Here is a 20776-nt window from a genome sequence, read left to right as displayed (position 1 = left end):
TAACCTTCAAACTCCCTGTCCTGTACTTGTGTCGTCCCTGCAAGACCTGTAAGCTCTATCCTGCAGGTACACTTCAGCCTAGCTCTCATGGTGACACAATGGTTCCATCATTAACCATTTCCGCCGCCCGGACTCTGCAGCGCTCCCGCGCTTGGGCGCGCTCCCGCCCGCGATCGCGGGCGCGCCCCCGCATCCCCGCTGTGCCGCCCGGTATCCCAGGATCAGTGAAAGGGAACATGGTTCCCGATCACCGATCCCTTTCCCCCGCAGAAAAACCGAAGCGCTCACCTGTGAGGCTTCAGTTCTTCTGCCCGGAGAGAGTTTCGCATCGCCCTTGTACTTCCGCTTAGCAGGAAGTACAAGGACGGAAAACAAAAATTAAGGTGGCCATCTTGTGGCCAAATAGTAAAACTACAGCTACACATTTTAAACATTACAATTTACACAGATAACAACATTAAAAATTAACTGTTTATGCCCCCCACCAAAATATTCCCCAAATAAAAATTTTAATGGAAAAAAAAAAATTACAATAAAAAAAAAAAAAAAGACATAAATAGTTACCAAAGGGTCTGAACTTTTTAAATATGCATTTGAAGGGGGTATACTACAAACATTTTTTAAATTATAAGCTTGTAAATAGCAATGAACGCAAAACGGAAACAATGCACCTTTATTTCCAAATAAAATATTGTCGCCATGCATTGTGATAGGGACAAAATTTAAATGGTATAAAAACTGAGACACACGAGCAAATAAAATACATAGGTTTTAATTATGGTAGCGTGGATTATTTTAAAGCTATAAAGGTCGAAAACTGAGAAATAATGAATTTTTTCCAATTTTTTCTTATTAATCCTGTTAAAATGCATTTACGGTAAAGTGGCTCTTAGCAAAATTTACCACCCACAGAAAGCCTAATTAGTGGCGGAAAAAACAAGATATAGATCAATAAATTGTGATAAGTAGTGATAAAGTTATTAGCGAATGAATGGGAGGTGAGAATTGCTCCGATGCATAAGGTGAAAAATCCCCGCGGGCTGAAATGGTTAATGAGATAACAAACATAACATAAAAGTTCTTAAGGAAAACATAACTTATAATCTATACGCATATTACTAAAATAGTCATCTGTGACAACTGACATCCAATGAGGGAAAGTAAGTAGAATTCTCATTGGGGCACACAGAGAAAACAACCAAACAGACGGTATAGTTGGCCTTGGGCGGTGAAAAGTACAAATCCGGCCCTGCTCACTGAGGGTGTTCTTGCAGGCTTTCCCCAGCTGCCATCCCTGGCTGCTCCTCTTGCCACTCCCCCGCCTCCCTGCATGCTGCTCTGTGTGTGTGAGACCCAAAGCAGGTCTCATTCCAGCGTCATGACCCCAGGGGTCATAGAAAACATCAGCGGAAGATTGCAGGCCACAGGAGTGGAGGACGGCAGCAGGGTTTTGTTGCTACCTGACCTGCCCAGCCCCTCGGATCAGGTAGCATTGTTTTTTTTTCAATGTACATCCCCACCTCGTGTTCTCTTTAACCACTTCACTACTGAGGGGTCTTTCCCCTTCTGTACCAGAGCAATTTGCACCTGTCAGTGCTCTATGTAATAATTTGCCTATAATTTTGCTATATCATGTTTATATTGACTATATCATGGAAATGTTTGCGGTTAAAATAAAGGACCTGATTTCAATTACCCTTACACTATATGCCATTAATATAATATTGGCTATATTTGTACAGCTAAATTTTGCATTTGTGCAAAGGGTAGGAAACAACAATACTTTTAGTAAACACTTTTCTTTCCAATTATATCTGTAGAATGATACTCTTGTTTTACTACAAGGTCCCTTTAAATGCAAAAATGTTCCCTTTCGCTTGGAGCATTTCTTTCATACACAGATTATAAGCTGATTTTTAGTAGTGCCCTTGATAAAGTGGAAGCAGCTGTGGCTAGTTCTGCACTACAGGTTTTCACTTCATTCTTTTCTCCTTTCACATTATTAATGCATCAGTTCAGTGTACTTTACATTTTCTTGATCTTACAGAGATCATTAAAAAAGGCTCTTGAGTCCTGATGAAATGATGAGATCTGTCTAGTTCCATGTTAGAGGAGTGAAACCCTGTGCATCACTATCTTGTGCTTCTGCTGCTTCTGTAAATTATCATGTAATTTAATTAAACATATAGAATTTGAATAAGTTCTTGCTTTGCTCAGCAGTTCACAGCAATACCAATGGGTTTATCTGCCACTGGACACTGAACCTTACTTAATAGTGACAGCTTGAGACATTTTACATCTAGAAATTGAAAATTGCATTGGCTTTGCCTCTCCTTGATGTAGCAGCAGTTTAGCAGATTCATTTATTTTAAAATTATCTTTTTAAAGATAACATTTAGATTAATATGCCTCTAACCTTGTTCTTCCAATTTTAATTGGATTAATGTGACACTTTGAAAGCTACTGCCTTGGTCTAAAGAATGAGAGACTAGTTCATTGACTGTGTGGTTCTAAGAGGATGCATTCAGTCAGAAGTCCAGTTCCCACAACTGGGGAAAGGATACTTATCTTGTTATACAGCAGTCAGTTATTACTGTGACAATCATACAGTTTAGATTAACCACTTCAGGACTAGAAGTATCTGGCCCCTTAACCACTTAATGACCGCCTAACGCAGAAACGAGTCGGCGGGTCGTTAGTGGTATAGCATGGAAACCTTTCCATGCCAGTTCACGGAGGGTGTCTCCGTGAACAGCCGGAGAGCTGCCGATCGTGGCTCGTCGGCGAAATGTAAACACACGGGGAAGAAATCCCTGCTGTTTACATCAATACGGTGCTGCTGCGCAGCAGCGCCGTAAGGCAGATCGGTGACCCCCGGCATATGATAGGCTGCAGCCTATCCTATCCGGCGCAGGATGCATATCCGACCTGCGCCGCTTAGGTAGAGGGGAGGGAAAGCAGGGGAGCCCGGAAAACGCTGCAGAGGGGGGTTTTTAGGAACCCCCCCACAACACAAATATAGCCAGCGGCGATCAGACACCCCCCCCCCCCCCAGCAGGACATCCCCTAGTGGGAAAAAAAAGGTGGGGGGGGGGAGAGTCTGGTCGCCCTGGCTGCCACACGATGTGTGCTGTGGGCTGAATAGCCCACGCAGCACAGATCGTAAGAAACACCCCTGGTCCTTAAGTGGTTAACATAGTTATAGGACATAGTTATGCTTTCCTGTTCAATTAACTGAGGCTGTTATCGCATGGAAAAGTAAAATTACTGACTTGCGTGGTAAATGTCAATTTATAAAAGTTAGAGCATCCAGTAAAACAAGTTAAAAATTCGGTACTTAACCTCCAGCCTGTTTGGTACTTAACCTCCTGCCTGGAGGGGTCAGTAACTAACAAACCGCTAATCAGTAAAATGGAAAGGCAAAGGAGCAAGCCAATAGGAAGCAGTGTTGCTCTGATACAATCTGTGATCATGGCATAGCCATGATTCACGAGCCTTTTTTCACTATCCGACATTGTGATCCGAATCAGGGATTGGGAATCGACCACGCCAGTCAATCACAAATTCAGCCGTTATTCCAAGTATTCGGCCCGTGATCACGGGAAAAATATCCGTGATTATCACTAGAGATGGCTCGAACCTCCGATTTTCGGTCCGCAAACCTCGAACGCGAACTTCCGCAAAAGTTTGGTTCGCGCAAACTTTTGCGAACCGCAATAGACTTCAATGGGGAGGCGAACTTTGAAAACTAGAAACATTTATGCTGGCCACAAAAGTGATGGAAAAGATGTTTCAAGGGATCTAACACCTGAGTTTTTTTAGTGACTACAAGAAGGGAAAAAAAATTCAAAAAGACCTTTTAGTTTTTGAAAAAATCGATTTTAAAATTCTCCTTCTGACCCTGGGAAAATTAAACGCCCGCCGACTTTAGCAGTTAATAGCAAAGCCCCCTTAAAAGCTAAAGACACCAAAATTGCTGGGAATGTTAAGAAGAACATTTTTCAAAAAGACCTTATACTTTTTGAGAAAATCGATTTTAAAGTTTCAAAGAAAAAAGAGCCAATTCATTTGATTCATTAAAAAGAGCCGATTCATTAAAAAGAACCGGCTCATTCATGAACGGTTAGTATAGCTTTTAATGCGTCCTGTGCAGGACGTACAGCTGCCGGCTCCCACTGTCTCTCCCCACCTGCCTTCACCTGTCACCCTCATCTAGGCTGGCACCTGGTGCACCCATGGGTGCACCAGGTGCCAGCCTAGGTGAGGGTGAGGAGGCGGGGAGGACAGCGGGAGCCGGCAGCTATGCGTCCCACACGATGCATTCTCTGCTATGTGGGGGGCGGCAGAGATCTACAATCAACTTAATTAAAGATCGCAAGATAAGAGGATACTGTATTCGTGGGATCATTTCCGAGGATATTGGCGTGGTAAATTTTTTTTAAAGGTTCAGGTAAGTATTTCTGGTTAATTAAGAAAATTAAAGAACTTTTTTTTGTAGTTGTGTTTGTATTTCACTTAACCCTTTGTGGTAATGGGTAAGGGGTACTTTGTACACCTATACTAATTTCTCCTGGGAGGGGGGTGGGCATCTGGGGTCCCCTTCTTAAAGGGGACTGCCAGATGCCACCATGAACCCACCGCCAGGGAGTCGTCGCCCCAACCTCCTCCTGGGGCACCGGAGGTGGGGAAGAGCCCCTTGTACATGAATTGGACAAGGGCTTGGGGGGAGAGAAGAAGACTTGGCCACCCCTCTCCTCCGGAGCCCCCATACCATGGACCATGCAGGCTGGTATAGCTCAGGATGCGAAGCCCCACGTGGCCGGTGCTTCGCATTCTGGCTATCCCAGCCTGCATGGGGACAAGGGGTTACAGAGAGCTTGGTAGGGGGGACCCCACGTCATTTTTTTTTTCAGATTTCCCACACTCAACACATTAAAAAAATGTTTTTTTTTTTCTCTTTTTAATATTGTTTCCTGCTATCTTTTTAACATTGGTGTTGCTAGGATGTAAGGGGCCTTTGCTATTAACTGCTAAAGTCGGCGGGTGATAACCAACCAGAGTTATTGGGGTGCAAAAGTGCTGAATTTTGCCATTGGCTTTCATTGGGCTTCCTATTTCACTTTCAAAAATCTCAAATCTTTTCAAAGGACGATGGCTCAGCAGTGGCAAATTTCTAGCAATGTAGGGACTTTTAGGGGTTCAGGACTAGCGAGTTTGGGACCCCTAGGCCAAAGAGGTCATAGCCTAGGGTCACAAATGCTTGTTTTTTTGGCATTGATGCTGGTGACGAACGTAAATCGCTGCCATGTCCATTAGCAAAGTCTGAAGCTCACGACATGTTGCATGCAGGTAGAAGGCATATTATTGTACTTGCACTCCAACGTTGGGTTCCCTACATCTCTGCAAACCAGAGTTATGGGGGTGCAAAAGTGCTAAAATCTTACATAGGCTTTCATTGGGGCCTAGGTTTTGAGGGTACAAAAGAGCAGGTTTCTGCCGAACGGTATGGCTGAGCGACTCCAAATTTTCAGGCTTTGTACGGAGTTTAAGGGGACTCAGGGCTGGTGAGTTTCAGGCCCCTAATCCAAAGAGATCATATCCTAGGGTCACAAAAACCTGTTTAGTTTTGCAATGGTATTGATGACGAGCGTAAATCCCCGCCATGGCCGTTAGCAAAGTCTGAAGCTCACGGCATGTCGCATGCAGGTAGAAGGCATATTGTTGTACTTGCACTCCAGTGTTGGGTTCCCTACATCTCTGCAAACCAGAGTTATGGGGGTGCAAAAGTGCTGGATTTTGCCATTGGCTTTTACTGAGCTCCCTATTTCACTTTCAAAAATCTCAAATATTTTCAAAGGACGATGGCTCAGCAGTGGCAAATTTTCTAGCATTGTAGAGACTTTTAGGGGGCTCAGGACTGGTTAATTTGGGGCCCCTAGGCCAAAGAGGTCATAGCCTATTGTCACAAAAGCTTGTTTTTTCGGCAATGATGCCGGTGACGAACGTAAATCGCGCCATGTCCGTTAGCAAAGTCTGAAGCTCACGACATGCCGCATGCAGGTAGAACTCATATAGTACTTGCACTCCAACGTTGGATTCCCTAGATCTCTGCAAACCAGAGTTATGGGAGTGCAAAAATGCTAAAATCCCCCATAGGCTTTCATTGGGGCCTAGGTTTTGAGGGTACAAAAGTGTAGGTTTCTGCCGAACAGTAAGGTAAGGGCCCGAAACTCGCCAGCCCCAAGCCCCCTTAAACTCCGTGCAAAGCCTGAAAATTTGGGGCCGCTCAGCCGTACCGTTCGGCAGAAACCTGCGCTTTTGTACCCTCAAAACCTACAATTTTCCCATGCCAATATCCTCGGAAATACAGTATCCTCTTATCTTGCTATCTTCAATTAAGTTGATTGAAGATCTCTGCCGCCCCCCACATTGCAGGCTTTTTTTTCTTTGAAACTTTAAAATCGATTTTCTCAAAAAGTATATGGTCTTTTTTCCTCTTGTTACCACTATTCTTCTTAATATTTCCAGCAATTTTGGTGTTTTTAGCTTTTAAAGGGGCTTTGTTATTAACCGCTAAAGTCGGTGGGCATTTAATTTTCCCACGGTCAGAAGGAGAATTTCCTTTGAAACTTTAAATTCAGTTTTCTCAAAACTATAAGGTCTTTTTGAAAAAAATGTTTTCTTGTAGTCACTGTCCCCCTCTACATACCCTGCAAATTTGGTGTTTCTACTATGTAAGAGGAATTTGCTATTAACCGCTAAAGTCGGTGGGCATTAAAGTCTATGGAAAAAATGCAAACTCGAACTTTTTGAGAAAAAAGCAAACCACCGATGTTCGGGCCATCTCTAATTATCACCTGAAAACCCACCGACTTTAGCAGTTAATAGCAAAGCCCCCTTAGAAACACCAAATTTGCCAGATATGTTAAGAAGAATAGTGGGAATAAGAGGAAACCATTATTTTTAAAAAGACCTTATAGTGTTTGAGAAAATCGATTTAAAAATTTCAAAGGAAAAATGTATACATTGAAATGCATAAATGACAGTTAATTAATGAAGCAAAACCTGCCGACTTTAGCAGTTAATAGCAAAGCCCCCTTACTTGCTAGATAGAAACACAAAATATGCAGGATATGTTAAAAAGAACAGTGGGAAAAAATAATATTTTCCTAGTTTTTGTCCCAAACAGTAGTAAAGCCTTGGCAAGAACAGAAGAAAGCATTTACCATAATGTGGAATGGAATAAAGCTTAACCAATCAGACACTAATTATCATCAGTCTAGCCAAGCCAATCAGAGGAAAGCTTGTCAGACTGGCCTGCCATGTGTTACATCAATGTACTAATCTCTACATTGTGGTCCAGCTTCAAATGTTAAAGCTGGGTTAAATGTGCCTTGCAGCAATTCTTTATTTTGTGGCATTGGGTCCACATTTATTTGTGAATCTTTCTTCAAGCACTACATTACTGTTAATTTATTACGTTTAATCATGTTTTGGGCTTCTGCATTCCACTATACATTACACTGCTCAACCATGTAACGCTAATTGATATTCCAATTAATGACTGTATTCTTTATGGACAATATTTTTTCTCAATGTCTAATCTCGTTATATGCTTGGCAAAATAAAAGTCAGCAGGTAACCTAGATGGAAATAAAGGGAATTTAGAGCTGTCGGTCTTCATCTTTGTCGTTGTCCTAGGGGTATTAATTGTCTTGACATGAAATGAGCAGAATCTTTCACTCTGAACACAGGGCATCCTCCACAAAACAGCATAAAGAGTACTAAATGTTCTATTCATATCATAGCCTGTGCAATTTTGATCTAATACAACCACAGGACTTTTTAAATAATTGATTTAAAGGGTCACAACAGTAAACTTTTATCAATTTCATTGACCTTCAAGGTTTTGGATGACTAAATCTTGCTTTAGAGAGGAGCTGCTTGTTTGCTCCTGTTTCAGACGATATATTTCAGTAAAACCTTGCATTAAGAGTAACTTGGTTTAAGAGCGCTTTGGAATACAAGCAAAACATTTTGTGAAATTTTGAATTGATATACAAGCAACGTTTTGATATACAAGCTAAAAAGTATACATGCATCACATCATCACAACTGAACCAATAGTTCTTCTCCCTTTGGCACTACAGGATTGTACTTAATTGCACTTGTGAAGACTGTGCAAGGTTACAATCCCATGATACTGTATCCTCAAAAGTAACTGTATTGGATAAGTTCCTTGTTAAAGCCACACACAAGAAAAAGGTTGGGGCGAGCCAACAGATGGGAGTGATTCTGTTAGATACAGTGGCAGTCTTGTTTACATTTTTAATCCATACTATTTTACTATAACTGATTTTTGATTGTGGAATGAATCAACTGGGTTTCCATTAATGCTTATGGGGAAATGTGCTTTGATATAAGGGTGCTTTGGATTACAAGTATGTTTCAGGAACAAATGATGCTTACAAGCCAAAGTTCCACTGTATGTATTATTGTGTTCATGACTAGAGATGGCCCAAATGGTTCGCCTGCGAACGGTTCCAGGCAAACTTTGGGTGGTTCGCGTTTGCCGACGAAGGCAAACTTTTGCGGAAGTTCGGTTCGCCCCCATAATGCTCTATTAGGGTCAACTTTGACCCTCTACATCACAGTCAGCAGGCACATTGTCCCCAATCAGACTACACTCCTGGAGCCCAACCCCCCTTATAAAAGGCAAGGTTCTCCGACTGTTTTACTCACTCGTCTGCCTACAGTAATTAGTGAAGGGACAGCTGCTCACAGACTCTGCTAGGGAAAGCTTAGTTAGGCTTTTGTAGGCTTGTTAGCTTGCTCCTGGCTGATTGTTATTCCTTAAATAGCGCCTCACAACAGCTCCTTCCTCCTCCTCCGGAGGAGGATCTTGTCTTCCAGGGATGTCAAAAGCACGCTCACATACATTGGCCAGGAATCAAACCCAGGTCAACTGCTTGGAGGGCAGCTATGCTCACCACTATACCACCAACACTACAGGCTGAAGCCAGCATAGCTGGCCTGGGAAGGATGAAAAGCTAGGTGGCCATGCAACCATTCCTGCTAACCTAAAGCTTACTTGTGTCTTACAACACATTGGCTTAAGACTTTACCAAATCCAATGCTCCAATATGGGGAAGCTTCTCTGTTTGCTGTCTTTTTGTTTTGATTGTTTTTTAAGTGTGGTGTCACGGTTCACTCATCTCTTCAACTACAAGAAAGGCCCAGGAGTAGTCTTAGCTACCGTAATATCTATGTTATGGCAGGGCCATTATTACACTTTCTCTTACAGGGCTATGGAAACCGTTTTGCCGATGCGATAAAGCAAGGTGCAAAAATGAAATCATGCCTAGCAGAGGATGGTTTCGATGCATCAACCTCTGGGTTATGGGCCCAGCACACTTCCGCTGTGCCACTCTGCTTACATTTGTATGCAATCTTTAAGTTTATGAAGGGTACATTAGTTGAAATAGTTACACTACAATCTATGTTACAGCAAGGCCCTAATGACAATTTCTCTTAAGGGGCTATGGCCGCCGATTGGCCCATGTGGTAAAGCAAGGTGTAAAAAAATAAGGTTAAAGCCAGTGCTATCCCCAGAGAACAATTAGTCAGATTGAGAAAGTGTCATTAGGGCCTTGCTGTAACATAGATTGTAGTGTAACTATTTCAACTAATTTACCCTTCTTAAACGTGAAGATTGTGTACAAATGTAAGCAGACTGCAGAGTGGCGCAGTGGAAGTGTGCTGGGCCCATAACCCAAAGGTTGATGGATCAAAACCAACCTCTGCTAGGCATGATTTCATTTTTGCGCCTCGCTTTATCGCATGGGCAAAACGGTTTCCATAGCCCTGTAAGAGAAAGTGTAATAAGGGCCCTGCCGTAACATAGATATTACAATAGCTAAGACTACTCCTGGGCCTTTCTTGTAGTTGAAGAGATGAGTGAACTGTGACACCACACTTAAAAACAAAACAAAACAAAAAAACAGCAAACAGAGAAGCTTCCCCATATTGGAGCATTGGATTTGGTAAAGTCTTAAGCCAATGTGTTGTAAGACATAAGTAAGCTTTAGGTTAGCAGGAATGGTTGCATGGCCACCTAGCTTTTCATCCTTCCCAGGTCAGCTAGGCTGGCTTCAACCTGTAGTGTTGGTGGTATAGGGGTGTGCATAGCTGCCCTCCAAGCAGTTGACCTGGGTTCAATTCCTGGCCAATGTATGTGAGTGTGCTTTTGACATCCTACAAATCCCTGGAAGACAAGATTCTCCTCCAGAGGAAGGGAGAAAGAATTACACTTCCTGATAGATGTATACACATGCAAGATGTTGTAAAGAAGTTTAGGCCTGCAATTCAACATTTAACATGATTTCTGCCCTTAAAACGCTGCTTTGCGTCAAATCCAAAAATTTCCCCGGGACTTTTGGCGTCTATCCCACTCATCCATGCCCCCCTCTAGGTGTTAGACCCCTTGAAACATCTTTTACATCACCTTTGTGGCCAGCATAAATGTTTCTAGTTTTCAAAGTTCGCATCCCCATTGAAGTCTATTGCGGTTCGCGAAAGTTCGCGCGAACCGAACCTTTTGCGGAAGTTTGCAAACCCTGTTTGCGAACCTAAAATTGGAGGTTCGGGCCATCTCTATTCATGACACACGCTGGAATGTAAAGTTGTTTGAAATGTATTTTCCCTGAACACATCTGGTAGCTACCTGTACATAAATTAATCTTTGCAACTTGTCCTGTTCAATAAGGGAAGATGATAACTGTACAAACTACAATGAACTATAGTAGTGGTCCAATGCAGTGGATCGATGATAGGGAGGGCAGTGATGTTGGGTGATATAAATCTAATTAGTGTACATAGATAGCTTTAATGTGGTCAGTATGTGATCATGTTGAAGCTTGGATCTTTGCTAAGGAAGGCTATGTGTACCTGTGCTTCCCGCCACCATTTGATGTTTACGGCTAGTTTAAGTGCTTGTTATATTTGCCTACATAACTGCAAAATTATGCAAGCATATGGTGACTACACAGGAAATTATACACCCGTGTAACACTCTGTCAATACAACATAAGCCCTATGTGCCGCTGTGTCTCTGTGTCAGGTATTCATATGGCGTCTGCTTATGTAGCAAAATTTTGTTTTCTTCCAGTGTAATAATTAGACTGTACGAATAAGGTCTTCACATAGTTTGGCAGATAATCCACTTATTTTCATTTGCTAGCTGAGCTGATTTTGCATTACAAAAATAAATTTAATGGGCTACTTTAGCTGTCATCATTCATGCAACCATTATTATTACTAATTACTTTATGTGACAAATGTAATATAACTGGCAGTCAAGACAATGTGTTAAGATTAAATTATTGCCTAATGATAATTTGTTTCAAAGTGGCTTTAACAGAATACAAGAAAGGGATAGTCTTCAGCTACTATTATCAGAACAACTTTGCAACATCGCTATATTTGTGCTTGATTGTTTTGTTCCCCTCTTCATTTGCAATCTAGCGCAACCGTTTTTAAGACCACATTTATAAAAGACAAAACAGGCATGTTTCCTGGTCAGCTAGACCTAAAGAATAGAGAAGGAAAAAATGGAAAATAAAGAATACAAGTAATAAGGAAATAATATAAAATTGGCAAACAGACAAACAGAAGCACCACTGTCTTACTATGGATTAACAATGGGGAACAGAGCAAAATTGTGTACGATATTATAAGTTAAATGTCAACAATGCATTCAGTTTTTGATGCAGTCAGATTGTTAGAAAGAAAGTAAGAGTGAGTTCACACTGTGCACATTGCACAATAATACCGCATGTGATGTCACCGTCCATACGATTATATGTGCACGTTCACATCTCTGTGTGTCGCAGACATGTGAAAGTGACTATTCAGTTGTATGGGTTCCACTACCGAGTTCACATACAGCAGTGATGGCTAACCTTGGCACTCCAGCTGTGACAAAACTACAAATCCCATCATGCTTCTGCCTCCCTGAGTTATACTTTGAGCTGTCAGAGTATTGCAATGCCTCATGGGACGTGTAGTTCCACCACAGCTGGAGGCGTACGTTAAAAAAGGGCGTCGGGAAAAAAGGGCGCAGGGTTTTAAATGATAAGCATGAATAACGTTTAAAAAAAATTGTGCTATATTTCGTTTAAAAATAATGTTTTATAAAGTTATAAATCATTAAATAATGTGTATGAAATCGGCAATTGTAAAAACATTAATCTTCCCTGTTTAAAAAGTGAAATGTATAATAACGTTTTATAAAAGATTAATAAAAATTTTACTAAAGCTATACCTAACCCTACTCTCATACAGAACCCTCCCTGTACCTACCCCTAACCCCTAGACCCCCCTGGTGGTGCCTAAAGCTAAGAACCCCCTGGTGGTGCCTAACCCTAAGACCCCTCAGGTGGTGCCTAAAGGTCCGTACACACGCCGGACTTTAGGCAACGACGGGTCCGTCGTTGCCTCCCGCTGGGTGGGCGTGCCAGCGACAGTCCGGCGTGTGTACGCTCTGTCGTCAGACTGATACGGCTGTTCCTGAGCGATCCGCCGGGCGGATCGCTCAGGAACAGCCGTATCAGTCTGACGACAGAGCGTACACACGCCGGACTGTCGCTGGCACGCCCACCCAGCGGGAGGCAACGACGGACCCGTCGTTGCCTAAAGTCCGGCGTGTGTACGGACCTTTACCCTAAGACCCCCCTGGTGGTGCCTAACCCTAAGACCCCCCTGGTGGTGCCTAGCCCTAAGACCCCCCTGGTGGTGCCTAAATCTAAGACCCCCCTGTGATAAGCATTAATAACGTTTGAAAAAAATATTGTGCTGTTTTTCGTTTAAAAATAATGTTTTAAAAAATATTGTACTGTTTTTCATTTAAAAATAATGTTTAAAAAATTATAAATCATTAAATAATGTGTAATCATGAGAAGCAGTTATAAAACTGTAAAAGTCTCCGAGTGCCGCTTGTAAAACGTTATTTTTCTCCGGCGCCCTTTTTTCCTGTTGGGCGCCCATTAAACGATATTTATTATGGCAGTGAATGGCGGCGCCCTTTTTGTCCACTTGCCTCAGACGCCCGAATTTGAACAGTGACATACAGTAATATTGCACAACACAACATGCAAAGTGTGAATGCAGGCTTAGTTGCACTGCACACAATAAAATAAAAATTAGTTTTCCAATGCTGCTATATATTGCTTGCTTTATTTAAGCAGTTTTTATTGCGCCAGACTTTTGTTTTCCTGGTTAACCTCATATATATTTTTTTCTTTCGATAGTGTGACAACGCAAGAGGACTAAAGTCGTTTTATGATGCTATCAAATATGGACCTAATCATTTGATGGTTTTTGGTGGAGTATGCCCTTCAGTAACCTCAATTATTGCAGAGTCTCTGAAAGGATGGAACTTAGTTCAGGTAAGAGACCTGATCATTTACTTTGTGAAAAGTTTACTGAAAATGTCACTGAGAAATACGTTCTTTTATCACATAAGAAAAAATCTTCAACTGAGTTGCCACTTGGCTTGTTTATTAATGCACACCACGCATGATAAGTCATTAATTGGAACTAATCAGACTTAAGGTGGCCACACACGATACAATAAAATGATCCGATTTTACGGCAATTCGATAAAAACGATTGGATCTCCAAAAAAAAATCGAAAGCTTTTTTTTCATTCCACTGAAAAATCAGATCGGATTTCCCGTTTTTTTATTTTTATCTATCCAGAATGCCAGATATTTTTCTTCAATTTCTCTAAAGATTGTATGGTGTGTGTTAGATTGTCAATTTATTAATATACACACTTAAGCAATTTTCTCAGCGTTTCCAATCATTTTTATCATAATTGGGGAAAAATTAAGCATAGGTGTGTGGTACATTGGTCATATTTTTGAAATGTTACAATCCGTCAGAAAAATGTATCGCAATTCTTAAATTGAACAGATATTTAAAAAATTGCATGGTGTGTGGCCACCTTTAAGTTGAAGTGGATGAGGGGTTGGGGAGACCCCAAAAATGTCTGATACACTTTTTGAGCACTGGTTTGATATTAATTCATTTTATTAGATCACGGGTTCTCAACTCATTACTTAAGTACCCCCAACTGTACATGTTTTGTGGACGTTCAGAGGTAGTTAATGAGCTCTGCTGAGACATTAATTACCTCACCTGGCATTACAGACTGCCCAGCAAGTTCATGGTGAACTAGAACTCCTAGGAGTGTGTAAAGGGCCAAAAAGCAAGGAGGTGGTTTCAGCGCACGAAACCAGGTGCCTCATAGCAGCAATGTAATGCTGTTACATTGGCGTATAAGAGTAATTTGGGGCTCCGGTGATCATCGGACCCCAAATTACACGTCCCTCTATCTTGCTACAACTCGGTGGGGGAATAGTATTCAATGCCACCAGGGAGTTTAGCGGCAGCAGGGACAGCCGTCATTTGGCTTTCCTGGGGCCCAACTCACCGGTGGTGTACTAATACGTACGCCTGAAAAGGACTAAAAAGCTTAACAAGTTGACACATCATTGCATTCCACTGGTGCTGGTTTAGCTTTCAGGTACAATAAACGGACGATTTGCATATTCAACAGTGATGCATTGTGGTACACCTAATATGTTGACTCCTATCTGAATAATCACAAATTCCTTATGTTTTAAGAAGGCAATTTCTTTAATTACCTCACCTGTGAATGTTTGTAGTTTTCTGCAAAATATGGACTGTTGGGGGTACTTGAGGACTGAGTTGAGAATCCCTGTATTAGACAATTGCTTGTACGCGTTTGGTTTGGTTTGCCTATTTTTCCGGATGTAGGTGAAAGAAGCTTCAGGCTCTGCTACAGCATATTGACAGACGTTTTACATCTGCATCATATGAATGAATTGAACCTGTGGCAGAATTAGCATAATGGCTTTGGGTTAAGGGATACCAGTTGAAAGTTTAAATCAGAGAGTGTAATATTTGCAAGGTTTTAGTAAGTGGGAGAAGGGAATATCACTAAGTAAATGGCTGTACAGTTTCTCAAGGATGACAAAGTTTATTTCCTAAATATGTTTTTGCTGCCAGAGAAGAGTGTCTTGTAAATATTACGGAGACTTATTGCTGCAGACATCCTTGTGCAGGTGCAGAGGCAGCATGAAGCACCTGGAGTCAAATGAAAGATGCAGACTCTCAGGGAAGGTGCATCTGTGAACCACTGGCTTTAAAGCAAGTCTTTAACAATAGTAGCATAATGTTGCACGTTGGGTCTGCTGTGATATAGGTTGAGGCAGTAATGGAAATCCACCAGTTTTGGACAGAGAGAGGCCGTAGGAAGCAGGGGTTACACTCTGTCCATTTACAGTACCTCCCCAACAATATATCTGGATTAGGGCTTAATTGTCCTGGGGATTAAAGTACTTGCCATGGCCCACAAGTGCAGCAAGTTTAGGAGGGAGGTCCATCAGATATGCCAATTGTTATGAAGAGGAAGAGAGAGCTCCTGTAATCAGCATCTGTGGGAGATGGATAGAAGGAAGGATGTGGGAATAAAGTCTCCTGGTATGATATAAGTAGGCAAGGATGGATCTGGTCAGGGCCCATCTCTGGCTCACACTCTGGCTCTCACAATAACTCTTCTGTAAACCCAATTTATTGTCACTTGTCAACAAGGTATAGTGAGGGTTCTCCACACTCTGCAACAGCTGGCAGCAGGCAGAAGCAACAAAGGATGGCTATGCTATATGTGTTATGCACACTATACAAGCAATGTGCTCATTGGTTACATAATGCAAGTTGCGCTATTTGAGCAACACACATTTTGTTTTGTTTTGTTTTTTTTATAAATGTTTGCATTTGTACATATTATTTTATTCACTGCTTAGTGAATTTGCCTCACTGTATCCTGATCCTTTTAAACCCTAATATTTCGCAAATATATATATATATGTCTTTGCACCTAGCAACACTCCTCAGATCCGTTTTTGGTCTATTCACTAAAGACTAAAGATTGCCCTGCCTACTAAAGATAACTGTGATGGAGCTTTGCCATCTCTTGGTTCCTTGCATAATGTGTGATGCAGCAGCCAATCAAGTGGCAAGGGGATCCTTTGCATTCTTTGAACATTTAAAGGGAACCTTAACAAAAAAAAAAAACATGAATTTCACTTACCTGGGGCATCTACCAGCCCCCTGCAGTCATCCTGTGCCCTCGCAGTCACTTATGGCTCCTCCGGTCCCCCGCTGCCGGCTAGTTTTGTTCTTGCCGACTGGGAGTCGGCCGGCAGGCATGCGTACATTTTATGCATTCCCACTGGTGCAGGAAGCTATCGCGGACATTAACAAGTATATTTTTACGCGTTACATGTGCAGCACCCGTAACGCGTAAAAACGTACTTGTTAATGTCCGCGATAGCTTTCTGCACCAGCGGGCATGTGTAAAAATGTACGCATGGCGGCCGGCCGACTGCCAGTGGCTGGCAGTCAGCAAAAATTAAACTAGCTAGCAGCGGGGGCCCGAAGGACCCATGAGTGACTGCGAGGGCACAGGATGGCTACAGGGGCCTGGTAGATGCCCCAAGTAAGTAAAACTCATGTTTTTTTTTTTTTTAGTTAAGGTTCCCTTTAAGAACATGGTAGAGGGGACAGAGGAAAGCAGAGAGTCTGGAATAAGCTGCTAAATGCTGGTTGTTGCCCACCTTTTATTATGAGGTCCTAGTGATGTCAGTAGCAAAAAGTTGATATGGTGATTTTAGAGAATGAAAAGTAATAGTTGTTTCTGGTATTACTCCTAGAGCATTATCAATGAATTATTGTTGCAAACTGTTACTTCATCAGCTCGTAGATAACAAAGAAGTTATCTGGATTTTGTGTGAATTACCCCACATTCGTAATTGTGTGAATGATCACCCTATCCTTTTTTGTGCATATTTGCTAAATAAATCCTTTGCGGTTAGGTGTCTAAAAGTCACTTTTGCATTTGCTTCTTCAGTTTATATCTGACGAACGGTAAGGGATAAAGCAAACCTCTATCAAAAATATGCATAATAAATTGGATGAATTAGAGATAAAATAGGCAATGACAAGTACATTCATGCTTTTTAGTTTTCTTATTTGTGGTCTGTAGATTGTGTGAGTTAAGGTGCGTACACACATGCGACTATAGTCGTTTGTAACGATCGTTCCCCGATCTTTACCAACGACGATCGTTACAAAAAACGAACCAACGACTATTAAGGCAAACGACGAACGAGGCAAATCGCTACAAAACAAAGTTCTGTCTTGGCGGATTTTTACCACCGACGATCGTTAGCAAAAGTGGTACATCGTTGGAAACGATCGTTCGTACCAGGCTGGACATGCGCATTTCTCTTTTTCTCCAAGGAACTTTACAATTTTATGCGCAGGCGCATTAAGTGCTTTTACGTGGTGTAACGTTCGTTCTAACGATGTGATCGTTACACACTTTTTACAACTAACTTTACTTCGGTCGTTCTTTCGTCAATTAAAAGATCGTTCGTCGTTGACAACGAACGATCGTTGTCGCATGTGTGTACGTAGCATCACGGTATGTTTTCAATATCTACCAAGGTAAATGACTACAGGAAGTCTTATCTACATTATACTGTAGGTGACACTTATGTTTCAGAGGCACGGTAGATATGAACTTACTTCCTCTCATACTTCTTCTCAAGACTCGGTCGTTTGGCTTGCTTACAATCTTTTTGAGATTTTGCTCTCAATATTTGCCTGATGAAGTTGCAATCTATTTCTGAGAAATGCACTGCATTGTATGAGAGTTGTTTTTTTGTAATGTTAACCCCTAGTACCGTCAGTACTGGAGCATTTTTTTGCTTTTGGGAGTGTGACACTTTCACTGCTTATTGTGCGGCTGTAGTTTGTCCATCATAGACATTTTTGGAATTGTTTTTTTTCAGGACCGATAGGGCTTTATTCAAATGTCAACTATTTAACCCCACACATTACAAAAAAATGCATAAAAACAAACTGTATACTTACTATATACTTACTGTATATACTATATACAGTATATGCTATACTATATACTACCTAAATATGCTGTACTATATACTACCTAAATACTATGTATAAACACACTACACTATATACTAACTATATAACTATACACTCTCTGTGAGGCTGGTTCCGTGCTGCGCACATGCGTAGTAGCAAAAAGCACGGACCAAGCTACACAGGGACAGCGTGATGCAGGGACACGGGTGGTTTATTATAGAGGATAATCACGCCACACTATATGCCAACTATATACCTATATACTATTTATATGCTATACTATATACTATCTAAATACTATGTATAAACACACTACCCTATATACTAACTATATAACTACACACTATGCACTATATATATATATATATATATATATATATATATATATATATATATATACAGGGCCGGATTTAGGGAAAGGCCCCCCAAGGCCTGTTCCTAGGGCGCCAGAATCCAGGAGAATCTAAAGGGCGGCAGGTGGTGACAGGCCGACTGCACTTGTCACCAGAAGAACGCTCCGCAAATCAGCAGCCGCCCCCGCCAGCCCCTTTACAATGGCTTGGAGACAGTATGCGTGTGGGAGAAGCTTCCTGAGGTGCGTGCAGTAGGGTCACGCAGCTCAGCCGCGCTTCGCACTCCAGACCCCCTTCCCCCCATCCTTTGGGAGATCGGCTGCCGCCAGATGCTGCCAACTTTCGACAACCCCCCCGCCCCCAGCAGGAGCCTGTGCGGAAGTCTTCTTTCCCCCCAAATCCCTAGAGAGAGCGGGAGCAGCTGAGTAACGTACGTACCTCTCCAGACTTCCAGCGCTGCCGCCGAAGTTTCCTCTGTCAGCCGCCGCCGTGCATCTCTCCCTCTCCTGCTGGCGTCTCTCACATGTGTGGCTCGCTGGCAAGTTACCGGTGAGTCACATGACCGGAGTCGCCAGCAGGAGAGGGAGAGATGCACGGCGGCTGACAGCGGAAACTTCGGCGGCTGCGCTAGGAGGCTGGAGAGGTACTCTGCTCTCGCTCTCTCTCGGGGTTTGGGGGGAGGAAGGGGTGAGAAGACATCCACACTGGTTTCTGGTGGCGGGTGGAGTGGGGTGGCAGTTGACAGGGGACAACATCGGACAGCCGCTCTCCAGGGAAATATACCTGGGGGGGGGGGGAGGGGGAGATAATCTGACTACCTATACTAACGGGACATGCCTGCTGGCTAGCTATACTGGGGGGGGGGGGAGAGAATCTGACTACCTATGCTAAAAGGGGGTGAGAGCATGGCATCTGGCTACCTATTCTGTGGGGGGAGGGGGGAAGCATCTGGCTACCTATACTAAAAAAGGGGACACACACCTGTTTACCTATACTAAGGGGGTGGACAGAATCTGGCTACCTATACTGGGGTTCATGAACATATTCAGCCCCCTCATTGCTGCCCAGGACCCTATTTTTTTCATGGCTGCAAGTGCAACTGTACAGGGCACGCATGAATATGGTCCTCACTTTCCCATTAGCGCAAAGTCAGGCCCAGTGCACACCAAAACCGCTAGCAGATCTGCAAAACGCTTGCGGTTTTGGGAGCAGAGAGCCGATATTTGGGCAGGTGCACACCGAGCGGATTTTGTATGCGATCCGCCGGCCGCATCAGGCAGTGAAAACGCTTGGCTATTGTATTTCAATGTGTGGTGCACACCGGTGGTTTGAGGTTTTTAGAAAATGTGCAGCAGGAGGCACGTTTGCGGTTTGCTAAAAACCTCAAACCGCCGGTGTGCACTAGCCCATTGAAATACATTAGCCAAGCGGATTTGCAAGCGGATGCGGCCGGCGGATCGCATCTAAATCCGCTCAGTGTGCCCCAGGCCTCACCTGAGCACAGAGGAAACAGACATGCGCGAAAGGCTTTGAGCTACTGGGCATGTGTGGACCATGCTTGTGCAGATCCAGTATGGTTGCACACAGATGGGAGTGTTGCAGCCACAGGGTAGATGAGGGTCCCAGGCAGCAGTGAGGGGTCTGAATATGTTCAGAGGATACCAGGGCAGGAACAGTGGGCGCCGAGAGGATCTGTTAAGGTATTTTTTGTATTTTGTGTCAGGTTCATGTTAAGACCTTTTCCTTGGCGGAAAGGTTAAGTTTGGGGCTGCTGAGATGTTGTGTGTGTGTGTGTGGGGGGGGGGGGGGGGGGAGGCTGGTGACAGTGGGCCTTGGGCGGTAAAAGGTACAAATCCGGCCCTGTATATATATATATACCTTTCTGTGAGGCTGGTTCCGTGCTGCACACATGAGCAGTAGCAAAAAGCACGGACCAAGCTACACAGGGACAGCGTGATGCAGGGACACGGGGGTTTTATTATAGAGGATAATCACGCCACACTATATGCCAACTATATACCTATATACTATTTATATGCTATACTATATACTACCTAAATACTACGTATAATCAGGCTACACTGTATGCTAACTATATATGTATATACTATGTATAGGCTATACTATACACTACATAACTACTATGTATAATCACACTACACTGTATACTAATTATATATCTATACACTATATATACTATAATATATAATACCTAAATATTACGTAAATTCACACTACAGTGTATACTTATACTTATATATACCTATATACACTAGACTATATACTGCCTAAATATTACGTATAATCATGCTACACTATATACTAACTATATACCTATATACTATATATACGTTATACTATATACTACCTAAATACTACATATA

General features: G+C 42.5%; 1 protein-coding gene across 2 annotated transcripts in view; it reads left to right on the top strand.

The window, feature by feature from the left end:
* GABBR2 (gamma-aminobutyric acid type B receptor subunit 2) overlaps positions 1 to 20776 on the top strand; it is an 842117-nt gene that overhangs the window by 198481 nt on the left and 622860 nt on the right. For both annotated transcript variants that reach the window (XM_068236712.1, XM_068236713.1), the window contains exon 2: positions 13308 to 13445. In XM_068236712.1, the coding sequence (XP_068092813.1) occupies positions 13308 to 13445 (138 nt within the window). The remainder of the gene's footprint in view (positions 1 to 13307; positions 13446 to 20776) is intronic.

Source organism: Hyperolius riggenbachi, chromosome 5 (genome assembly GCF_040937935.1).
Source record: "Hyperolius riggenbachi isolate aHypRig1 chromosome 5, aHypRig1.pri, whole genome shotgun sequence".
NCBI lineage: Eukaryota > Metazoa > Chordata > Amphibia > Anura > Hyperoliidae > Hyperolius > Hyperolius riggenbachi.
This window is presented reverse-complemented; position numbering and strand designations above follow the sequence as displayed.